At 44.8% G+C, this 12,125-nt stretch overlaps 1 protein-coding gene across 1 annotated transcript; it reads right to left on the bottom strand.

The window, feature by feature from the left end:
• Positions 1-3,598: 3,598 nt before the first annotated feature.
• Positions 3,599-11,287, bottom strand: LOC306980600 (uncharacterized protein; the record flags this gene model as incomplete). Its single annotated transcript, XM_079580028.1, has 6 exons — positions 11,268-11,287; positions 10,972-11,113; positions 6,765-6,907; positions 5,337-5,452; positions 4,750-4,816; positions 3,599-3,820 (listed from the first exon to the last, which is right to left on the bottom strand). Exons 4-6 carry the CDS (start codon positions 5,360-5,362, stop codon positions 3,599-3,601), a joined length of 315 nt encoding a protein of 104 aa, XP_079436154.1. The 5' UTR covers positions 5,363-5,452; positions 6,765-6,907; positions 10,972-11,113; positions 11,268-11,287.
• Between the last annotated feature and the right edge of the window lie 838 nt (positions 11,288-12,125).

Raw genomic sequence — 12,125 nt, 5'->3', positions numbered from 1 at the left:
GGTTTTCTGGGCCTTCTCCTTGCAAACTCGCTCTTCCTGGCCCTTTGTGGAGGAGCTATTGGGTTTGTCGGTCTTAAAATAAAATAAAATAAAGTTTCTCACTTCTAATCACATAAATGAACATTTCTAAACACATTCTTTTAGGCGACTCGGCTTTGATATTTTACATTTTATCATTTTAAATAGTCTGTGTAAGGATTAGACAGTGGCTCTTTAATATAGAGGAAAGTTTTGGGGTTTTCCTCTGACGATCAGAGTGCTTCAACAGGAGAAGAAGACACCACTAAAGTGAACAGGACTAGCTGAGGAATACTGTGTGAATGAGGTGATATGGAGTTGAGCATAGCTGAGCAGAGGGACTTTGGCAGAGCCTGAAGAGCTGGAGTGTGAGATGAGTTGTGCAGCAGAAGCAGAGGCCGGACAGAACAGACTGAAGCCTGTTGTGTGGCAGATCCACATACTGAGCTCATGCTCTGGGCTGTCGTAAGGTCAAAGGTCCAGCAGAGGGCGGAATGGCGGGATGCTCATTATCACACTTTCACTGCTCACAGAGTTTACACTTATATGAATATGTGCATTGTTTTGTGTAAGATGATATTCATTGCTTATTTTGTAGATCTAGATTTTTAAATTCTATTTAACTTCACTAATTTCAATAACTCTGTCATGTAAAATATCAGCCCTGACTTAAAGCAGTACTAAGTAACTCTTCCCCCTAGAGGCCATAAGCACAACTGCAGGTGTCGTAGCAAGTTATGATTTTTTAACTTATTGTCTTGGAGAGTAAATACTACGCCGACAGGAAAGGCGAAGGGAGAGAGGGTTACTGTGCGTCCAATTATACTGTTATGTGCTAGGCAAAGACTAGTGTCTTTGTCTCCCTCTTGTGTTTGTTCCCCTCTGTTTTGTTTTTCAGGCTTGGCTCTTGGCTGGTGGGAGTGTCTCTGAGCAGATCAAGCTGACATTCATCTCCAATCAAGCTCTGTACATAGGCTGTTTCTCAATTGCGAGGATCCGTCCTCCGTTTGGCCACTTCGTTGACGTCCTCGGTGGCGGCTCCTCCCAAACGGAGCCGAGTGTCCTCTTCCCGCCGCCTTTGAGCTCAGATGGAACGGCCTCCGGAGCGGCTGCGTCAGGTCACGTGTCAATCTATGCTCATTAAAACAAGTGTTTTATGAACAACAGAGGCCAGGAAACTGTTTATGTGGAACACAACTTTTTTAAAGTGAGTTCAAACTAATAAAGTTTTGCGAGAAAAGAAAAAAGAAACTATGCTGCAGTGCATCATGGGTAATTTCAGCTCTCCGAGGCAGCGGAGGATCCACTGCTGTATCCTTCGTAAATGAGCCAAACGGAGGAGTGGAGCTGCGAGGGGGCGAGTGGTCCAGGTGAAATGGAACACCACTTGGCGGCGCCGTGATGACGCAAATGACGTCCGAAGTGGTCGAGACGCCGAGGATCCTGGACATTGGGAAACAGCCATAGACTCCTGGTTTTCCTGCACTCACTGCCAGATTGTTCTGTCTTCTTCGCGGTTCGTACCCAAGCCTAGTAGTCATTTTTTTTGTCATCTGTTTTTGTGGCTAAAGTTCATTTGTTCCTTTGCCGTGCAGATCCTCTACCTGCCTCAGAGACACCCTGCCAGACCCTGGAGAGCCAAGCCTGTCTAGTTTTTTTGTTACACGGAGAAGTCTTGTTTAATAAAGACATTTTTTGTTCAACTTAGTTGCCTTTGTGTCTGCTTTGGGGTTCACATACCAACCCTAACATATACAATGGAAATAATTGTTTTCACTCAAACTTGGCTGTAAATACTGTTTAAAGTGACGTTAGCCCGCAGTTAGCTTTGCCCGTTAGCATGTTAGCTTCTTCTTCGTGATTCCATTAGTGTGTATTGCTTGCTCCGGCCCGGTGGCAGTCAAGTTGCAAACATGGTTTTCTGGCCAGAGACACCAGGGGAGATGAAAGACCCTCCAATCATCCCATAAACACTTGTATTGCCCCCACAGGGACTACGGGGAGGGTTTATTAAGGTAAACACGATACTTAGTACTGCTTTAAGTTGACTTAAATGTTGTTGTTTTGGTTTGTGCTGTTAATGTGAATGATCAGGTTTTTACAATGGCTCAGATTGTGAAAGAGTGGATCAGGGAGCAGAGTCCGGGCCCTGACTTTAGTCATGTCTGAGGATGAGCAGTGAGAGTCTGATCTTGTGGACCAGTCTTTGAACAGTAGGACTGCATTTAGCTCACTTTGAAAGTAGTTCAGGGTGGGATGAGACGTTCTGAGATCACACATGCCTGATGACACTTTCATTTAATGCACAATCTGAGCCTGTCCACAGTTAAACAAATGAGACAGTGTCATTTATCAAAGTTTGACACAAGAGCCACTAATGCCTTTCTATTTCAGCCCCTCTTTTTCTGTCCACTTTGCACGTGGCTGTTATGTAGGGTGACACGTTCTATGATATGACATACATGAAACTACAGGGAGAGGGCTCTAGATTTAAAACAATGTTACGTTACATCAAAATGTACAAGGAATGTACAATATACTGCTCTTCCGCGCACTCCCTCGGAGCATTTCTGCTTCATCTGTCTGACAGGAGGCAGTGATGAGGAAAGTAAGTCCAAGTAACCATACTATCATAGTATTCGCATTGTTTATCCTAGATGAAGGTCTTTGAGCCACTATGTGTACTGTAGTTGAAGTCGCTTCTTCATCAGCGACACTAAAGCTTTCTGCAACCTTTTGGTCAACAACCTTTGTAGTTAAGCATCAGTCTGAACAGCCCGTCTCACTGCTCACTGTCATGGATCTGTCCTGATCTGTGTCTCAGCCTCATTAGAATGACTGTCCTCCAGACACTGCTGTACGGGGAGACAGATTGAATGTTGGAGTGCGGTGCTGCACCACAGAGAATGCTCTAGCAGCCCTCAGTCTGCAGTCCATCTCTATCTTAATGCCACAAACCACTCCTTTGAGGACTCTCCCCATTACCCAGCAGGCCACTGAGAGCGACACTAACACAGGCCTTTTGTGTTCACACGCGGTTCACTCTGGGTCTTTGGGTGATCTCCCTTTAACTGCTGTCAAAGTGTCTTCCGCTGCCAGGGCTGCTGTGTCATCTCTTTCCACCCTCCCACCGGCTCTTCATCTGCTCTGTTTGGAGGCATTTCCAACTCAAAGTGCTTCTGCAGCACTTGGTCCCCTCCCTGTTTTACACTGCATGGCAGGGCTGCAAAACATGAGAAAAAAGGGGTGTTGTCCCTTTATTGTCCCTACGGGGACATGTACCTTAACCTTAACTAGAGAGCAGTCTCCCCCTGAGACATGAAACTAGCAGTTTTCAAGTGGAACAGACACGTGCGTCCGATACCAAAGTGCTGCTGTTTTATAGCTGTGGAAACAGCCCCTAAAAGATACCACTGTGTTGTACAGAAGTTAAAGTGTTGCAGAAAACTAAAGCCCAAATGGTGCCCAGGTTTGAGGCTCTGTGTCCCTGTGCATCGTGATGGGCAGATGACACTTCAAGAGGCCAGTGACACAAGGCAATGTGAGGCAATGTGAACTCTGCCCGGTGCCGACTGACCTGTTACAGAAAGTCCAGACAGTTGTCCTCGTCCTGCTGTGCGCTCACCGTGGGGGATGGGGCACGGCGGTTGACGCCCCAGCCACTGCTACATAGCAGGGTGAGAGTGGGACGTGATGCCTTGGCAGGAGGGGGCCCCAGGGCGGTGGACAGGGAGGAACCAGTGGACGGGGGCAGGGGAGCCACTGTGGCCCGCACTTTACTGTTGACCCCGGACTGTCGGCCCTGAGAGACACGAGACAAACATGTCCAAGAACAACACAAGAAAAAGACAAATGTTTCAGGTAAAACTCGCTTCCATTTACTCAAGTACAAGTACCTTTGATCACACAGACACTAGTGGATCCAAGCTCACGCTACATAAAACATGAGTGTATGAGATCTAATCTGACACGTATCACGATACATGGGGGCCGTAAAATGTGTCCTAAGTTTATAAACCAAATGCCATTTGACATTTATTGAAGTTTTAAGATTGAAAGTAAAGTATGAGAAGTACCAGGGACTCGTGATTGTTTTAGAGAAACAAACCCCTACTGTATATGTTTTGACTTGTTCATGGATACATTTCTAGGTCTGTGTGTGGCGATCTACAGCACTGGTAAAAGGAAACTCACAGAAAAGAAATTCCACACCAACTACTGCCTGAACTTTTGGTTATGAATAGGTCACTTAACATAATACTGACCTCAACAGCACTGTATTGAATAACCCACTGTATACATTATTATTATTAAACCCTACAGTACGTCTCAGAACCTGAGGTCCTCTGGGCAGAACCTGTTGATGGTTCCACGAACACACTTTAAAACTCGGGGAGACCGCTCCTTCAAAGCCGCAGCGCCCCGACTTTGGAATAAAAGTCCTCTTGACTTGCGCTCATTGGAGTCAGCAGCTACCTTCAAAAAGCACCTCAAACCCATCTGTTTGAGAAAGCATTCAAGTCCGGCTGATGCAGTACTGACACCACTAGTATAATGAATGCTGAGTTTTGCATTATTGCAATGAATATGCTGTTTTATAATGATGTTTTAGCACTGTGAAGTGACTCTGTGTCTGTGCAAGGCGCTATACAAATAAAGTTTGCTTATTTAATAATAATAATAGTAATATTATTATTATGATTATCTGTCTCCAGGATGCTGCTGCTGTACCTGTCTGGGCCTGCTGCCTGCGCTCTTGCTGCCCTCCAGTGGCTGTGCCTGGTGCTTCTGAGCTGCCCTGTAGAGACAGCCACAAAGGAGCACTCATTTTCACCAGAGGTTTGAGAATAACATTTACATAGAGCCTTTACATGAGGTAGAATACAGCTGACTGAACTGAAATCCAGGGTTTTCAGGCAGCAGCAAGTCCTATTTACTGCTTTTTAATGCCATTTCATGCACAGTTTTAACCTTCTAACCCCCACTTGAACGGAACACTTTTTCTCCAGTTCGGCTGTGCCCAAATCTAAAAACTTAATACAGTCTACAATCTTTTTGTTTGTGATTGTGTCAGATTTCAGTCAGAACTGCAGCTGAAGTCATCATTTTGAGTTTTTGATAAAGGTATGCAGTAAAAATGATGATCTATGTCACTGAGCGGGTTCTGTCTCCGTCTCATTTAGTTCCTGCTTGGTTTGAAGTATGGTTGATGAAGCTGAAGTAGCCGTCGAGGGCCTTCTGTCAGAGTACGATGATGGTTGGCTGGTGTTGGATAGACATCCTGAATGCCTGTATGGGTGAGTGGGTTAGTAAATTACTTGTATGGGTATCTGGACTGGGACATCAGGCCGCGGCTCCTCAGGTAAGCATACAGGTTACTGTTCAGGAGCAGCGGGTTGAACACAAACTCCTCCTCCAGCTGCCCCAGACACGCCTGATCAGGACACACACATACACGGAACATAAACAGGTCAGGACAACAAATCATGCCTGTTACGGTACTTTCCTACATCTATAAGCAAACATCACATTAAAGATACTGTGTTCCTGTTCTCGCGTTTTAGCCGAGAGGAACAGATTGTTAGAAAGATGGAGGAGGACATCAGTGATGTACCTGAACGCGTTCATTGAACCAAAGTTCATGAACGCGTTCATATTTTGGCCGAACGTGAACTGAACGCACAGTGTTACTGCCTGATGAACGACACCATGAACGCGTTCATTCTGGTGTCTGTGAACGGCATTTCCCGTTCAATATGGAGCCAGATTTCTTATATCAGTGAATATAAAACCCCGCCGCGCCGTCAGAGTTTACCAGCGGCTCTAAACTCTGGCAGGTCCACGGTGTAGCTCGCGGTAGCTCTGCTCGGCCCCCACGCTGTGTCCAGTTCTGTGGCGGTGACTCTGCTGTTTATGGCTCTGGCACAGGCCCTGGCACACCAGTAACCTGCGGGTCCTCACGGTGCCGCAGCAGCCACAGAGTGAGGCTACGAAGAGAGTTTCCCTTGTGTAACGTCTGTGGCTCCAAACTCCTCTGCTCCGCGGTGCCACTCATTTACATAAAGACACAATGTGGAGTTTTTTAACTACTAAAACAGTCTTATTCACATGATTAATTTACCAAATTAACACAAATGCAATTGAATATTTGTAGCTTCATTTTCCACTAAGAATTTACCAATTAATAATAATGATAAAATAAAATATTATTATTATTATATATATTATTAAGATATCCAAAATCCACTCTGAATACAGTGACAGGCTGACATGAAAGAGTTTGCATAACACTAAGTGAGGAGGCCATCATATTTTTGACTCATGGCTGAAGTCAACTTTCTCCAGCTCTCCCAAGGTTGGCAAAAATACATCTCCAAATACTTCAGATTGTTGCTTTAAGATATGGAATTTAAAAATATTTCCCTGAGAGGAGAAATATACTTCTCACCTTTTTCACCCTGACCCTTTTTCATGCCTGAATAACAGCTCGCAGCAAAAAAAAAGGGAAAAAAAAGAACTATGAACGAACTGTTTTCTATAAACAATTATGAACTATGAACGAACTGTTTACTATAAACAATTATGAACTATGAACGAACTAGTTCACTTTGAAATGAATTGAATTGAACTGAACTTTGAACTAGTTCATGTAGAAAATGAACTTTCCCAACACTGGAGGACATATTCTTTGAACAGATATGGTGGGCTGTTGGTTACTCCCCTCTACCTCCCAAGTGAGTGAATACCTGTATGGCCTGCTGCGCCTCGGGCGGAGGATCCTGGGCGCTCGCGGGCACGTGGCAGGGCAGGAGCAGCTCTCTGGAGACCACGGGCTTCAGCAGCAGAGAGAGAGAGGGCGAGGGCTGCAGCACATAGTGGGAGTACACGCCTGCGCAGGGACACAGGTCTGTCAGCCTCATCAATGACACCAGTAATCACTACACAGATAGTGCACTAGTCCTTCTATCCTGTGTTCTCCGTCCTCATGACAGGGCTGGGGGCCACTCACACTGTGGCATCACCACTACTTATACTGATACTTTATAGAATGATCTTATTCATATTGCTGATAAAAGACGACCGTAATGTTCAGTTTACAGAGGGCACCTGAATATAAGCCGCACCAACTAAAGAAAAAAAGAAAAACAAGTACATATTATATTATAGGCCCTTTTATTATGGAAAAGTGGAAAAAAATGGATGGATGCATGGATGGATGGATATATTATAAGCCGCACTTGTCTATAAGCTACAGGTGTCCACGTTGTTACAAAGCACAGTACTTAAACCGTCACCAGTGCACTGGAAATACATGACTTTTATTTCCGTGCCAAGAGAACGGTCGCCTTGACCTCCCACCTGATGAAGACCATGGAGCGGCTCATCCTCACCCTGTCATCTACCTGCTGGAGTGGGCGCTGTGAGGGTCATGTTCTTTGACTTCTCCAGTGCCTTCAACACCATCAGGCCGGCGCTGCTGCGGGGGAAGCTGGAGGACGCGGGAGTGGATGAACATCTCACCGCATGGACCATCGACTACCTCACGGACCGACCACAGTATGTGCGGCTGCGCAGCTGTGAGTCTGAGGTGGTCGTCTGCAGCACCGGGGCCCCTCAGGGCACCGTCCTCTCACCGTTTCTCTTCACCATCTACACATCGGACTTCACATACAACACGGACAGCTGTCATCTCCAGAAGTTCTCAGACGGCTCCGCCATCATGGACTGGAGTGAGCGCAACCACCTGTGCTTGAACACCAGTATGACGAAGGAGATGGTGATCGACTTCAGGAGGAACCACTGGACCCCTGAACTCTGTGGAGGAGGTGAGGGACGGGAGCTCACATCCATCATCAGTGCAAGAAGGAGCGCTACCTTAAGTCCTTCATCCCCACTGCTGTCAGACTGTAGTACAACAAGATCCATTTTGTCATTTTTACAACCCTAAACATAAAGATTTTATTTGGATTTTTTTACTGAACGTTCACATTTTTCAAAAAATAGAAAAGTGAAAAGTGGGGCGTGCATAAGTATTCATACAGCATTTTCTGAGTGCATTAAATTGCCTTTATAACATTCCTCATGACTCCAGAATGTTCACACCTTGGCCTAACCATTAAATAGAGGCACCTGAAGGCCAAGGAGCACCAGAGAGGTCAGGGATAAAGCTGTGGGGAAGTTTAAAGCAGCGTTAAGTTATACAAAGATTTCCCAAGATTTAAACATCTCCCGGAGCAACTGTTCAATCCATCCCCAGTGCACCATCCCCAGTGTCAAATATACGGGGGGGAGCATCATGCTGTGGGGCTGCTTTTCCTCAGCGGGAACTGGGGAGATTGTGAGAATAGTTGGGAAGATGGATGGAGCCAAATACAGAGACATTTTGGAGGAAAACCTGCTGGAGTCACAAGAGAACTGAGGCTGGGGCGGAGTTTCACCTTCAGCAGGACAATGACCCTAAACACAAAGATAAATCTACAATGGAATGGTTCAATAAAAACATATTAATGTGTTAGAATGGCCCAGTCAAAGTCCTGACCTAAATCCTATTGAAAATCTGTGGAATAATCTGAAAACTGCTGTTCACAAACGCTCTCCTTCTAATGTGACAGAGCTGGAGTTGTTTTGAAGAGGAATGGGCTAAAATGTCAGTCTCTACATGTGCTAATCTTGTAGAGTCAGACCCCAAAAGACTTTTTTGAAAAATAACAGAATCATGTATCATTTTGCTTTCACTTCACAGTTGTCTGTTACTTGTGTGTGAACGTTCAGTTCTAAAATCTAAATAAAATCTTTATGTTTAGGGTTGTAAACATGACAAAATGTGCAAAAGTTCAAGCTGTATGAATACTTTCGAGAGGCTCTGTAATTGATTGCATATTTCCTGCCTATTTGCACACCCTGTCTCTGAGAGCTGAATGTAAACAAGTGAATTTCTCCATTGTGAGATGAATAATGGATTGTCTTATCTGATCTCCCTTTTCTGGGAGCCAAGTCTTTGGGATCCGTTCAAAAGTCTTTGTAAATATAAACTTTTAATACTGTAATGCCAGCCAGAAAACTTACAATATCTAAGGCACGATCCATAAATGCATTTTTTGATTTAAAGAATCACAATGGGACTGATATGTAAGTTTTGAAAAAAAATGTTTGTGAATGAATAAAAAGAGGCTGCCTGACAGATCATTTTTAGTGCATTTAGCTTTGACTTTAGAGCAAAAAGCTTTCACTTGTGTGGCCTGCTCCGTTATTGGGCTGATTCTTGTGTTCGTTCAGGGGAGCTCTGGGTAAAATTGATCTGGCCCTTTTCACAATTGAGATCCAGTTCGAAGCGTTCACCTTAAAGAGCCAGTTGGTCATGAAGGTCACATCACTACCTTAAACTGGCATGTGTCAGTCAGACCAAAGCGCTGCCCGCACTCGGAGTGTGGCGGAGTGTAGACCTGCCCTCCTCCGCATGTCTGCACAGTGTTTCAGGAGTTCCTGGTGTTTGTCCCTCCATAATTTTTTAGCTGTGAGAGAATTAATCATATTTATTTTGCACCCGAAGCCACGTCACAATAACAGTTATTGTGTCTTTCTCACGCCAGATTTCTTTCATTAGAAATAGACGTGTTTTTGGACCCAGGTGCATTGTTATTGAGAACATGGACACAATATTCAGTGTGACCGTATAAATCTGTAAATAAGCTGGAAGGTTGTATCGGCTGTGTGAACAAACCTGTGGCGTTTTGGGGAGAGTCCGACCGCAGCAGGAGGAACAGCTCGCGGCTCTAAAGACATTCAACACACGAGTACAGCACGTCATCTCTCATAACTAGGAGAATACTGAGAAAAATGCATATCTCTGTATGTCTGTGAGGACTCTCAGTCGTCCAGGCATTAGCCATTGCAGTAGAGATGTCCAAATATTGATTGAGTAAGGGATGTTTTGCTTCTATCTTCAAAAGCTTCTTCTGGGTCTGCTAATGTTCGACAGTTGCACTTTGCTTTACGGCTCCAGGTTCTAGCACTACACTTCCATCTTTGCTTCTGGGATTCTTAAAAAGAAAAAAAATCAATAGCACGACAAAGAATAGTCAGCTCTGTGGTGACTCCGAGTGTTGATTTAGTTCATTTAATTTAGTGAAGTAAAATTTTTTTGTATGAGCAAAATGTCCAGATGTTTTTGTCAACTAAAATGTAACTAAAAAAAAAGGAAAAGAAGAGACTAAAATCATCCAAACTTCTAATGACAGTTTGAAAGAGCATCATATTCTCCGCCAGTGGAACCGCTCAGAGCTTTGTTCATGTAGGACAAGCTCCATGAAGCAGAACACCTTGATTAAATAGGATTATAATAAATATTATCAATGCAAAGTCGATTAAATTTGTCTCCACAAAAATATAATGACATATTCGTCAAAAGACTTGGACTAAAACTAAATTAAAACATGTTGTCAAAATTAACACCGGTAACTACTGATAAGAAAGAAAAGACCAAATACTTGAAAATACAAAAAGCTTTTATAAGTATTTGTTTTGTAACATTGCAGTTGAGTCACTTAAAAAGTGTGTTTTATGGTCAGTAGTTTGGACAGAGCTGGTAAGCTTCAAGTCGTGTCTTTAAACTGTTTTTTCTTTCTATCCAAATGGCAAATGTAAATGGGTGATTTATTTCAAACTCTTTCTGTTTAACATTATTTACAAATATCAACATTTTATTGCTTGCTTGCGGTATTGTTTACGTACATTTAAACTACATACATATGATTTCACGTCATTTACTGTATGTTCAACTCTAATTTTCTCACGCCTATTGTATCGTATTGTTTTGATGTGTTTCTTGGATGCCATTACACTTCTTGATGCTTGAATCAACGTTCATTTTCTAACATTCAGTCTTGTCCCCCGGTGGCCCTGCAGAATGTGTTTGATGATGTGTGGATGCCGTATCAGTGCATACTGTGTTACCCTGAGAGTGTGGCACAGAGCCTGGAAGAGGCCGTGGTTGCTCTCCACTTCGTCCCAGTCCAGGCTCCAGCAGGAGGAGGGGCGCAGCAGCAGGGGCAGGCCGTACAGCAGGCTCTCACACAGGCCGTCTGGACGCAGCACCCTGCAACACACGGCAACATCCACAAACCGCCACTACTTCCACTTAGACAAGATGCATCGATCCACGAGGAAAACGGCATTGTCAAAATAGCTCAATACTGAATTCAAGAAACCACATCAAAACACTGTCAGAAGAGGAAGGCTTCCTCACTCACTTGATGGCCTTGAGTCGCTGAGGACCTACACTCTGATTGGCTGATGCCTTGCCGGGCAGGAAGTCGCGCGTACTCTCGGTTTTGGCTCCCAGGGGCGGGGTCAGGGCGATGAGGGCGGGACTTATGAGGCGCTCCTGCATGTCACACTTCAGACACACTGCCCACACAGAAGGAGAAGTCGACTTCATACAGCTCAGCAGAAAGGTTAAAGAGCTAGAGCCACATCTCAGGGCAGCTGCAGCTTTCCCTCCCCTGAGTCCCCCCTGGGCCCCCCTGCTCGACAGCAGGGGGGCCCGAAGTGAGAGATAGAAAAATAAGTGTGGGATTGCACAGTTGAACCTCTGTGAGTAGGGATTTTTTTCTAAAAACATGCTGAAATCCATTGATTTTTCAGACCAAAAGGATGCTACCTATTCTGAATGTTTGCAATCACAATCCCAGCACCTGTCCCCAGTAATGTCCTCATTAGTGCGAGTGCGGCCTCCTGTTAAAGCTCACACACAGATTACCTGGAGCGGCTCCGGGGCTGGGCAGGAGCAGCTGCAGGTGCTCTCGGTCTCCCCCCTGCTCGTGGAGCCAGGACTTTAGCAAAGTCTCCAATGCAAACACACTGTTGTCCACCTTCTGTAGGTCCACATCAGCTCCCAGCATGCACGGGTCTACAGAGAACACACACATGAAGGAGTCTACAGAGAACACACACATGAAGGAGTCTACAGAGAACACACACATGAAGGAGTCTACAGAGAACACACACATGAAGGAGTCTACAGAGAACACACACATGTACACGTCTACAGGGAACACACACATGAAGGAGTCTACAGAGAACACACACATGAAGGAGTCTACAGAGAA

This window comes from Gobius niger, assembly GCF_951799975.1.
Source record: "Gobius niger genome assembly, chromosome: 21".
In the NCBI taxonomy this organism is placed as follows: domain Eukaryota; kingdom Metazoa; phylum Chordata; class Actinopteri; order Gobiiformes; family Gobiidae; genus Gobius; species Gobius niger.
Note: the sequence above shows the minus strand (reverse complement) of the source record. Positions and strands in the feature narration are given on the sequence as shown.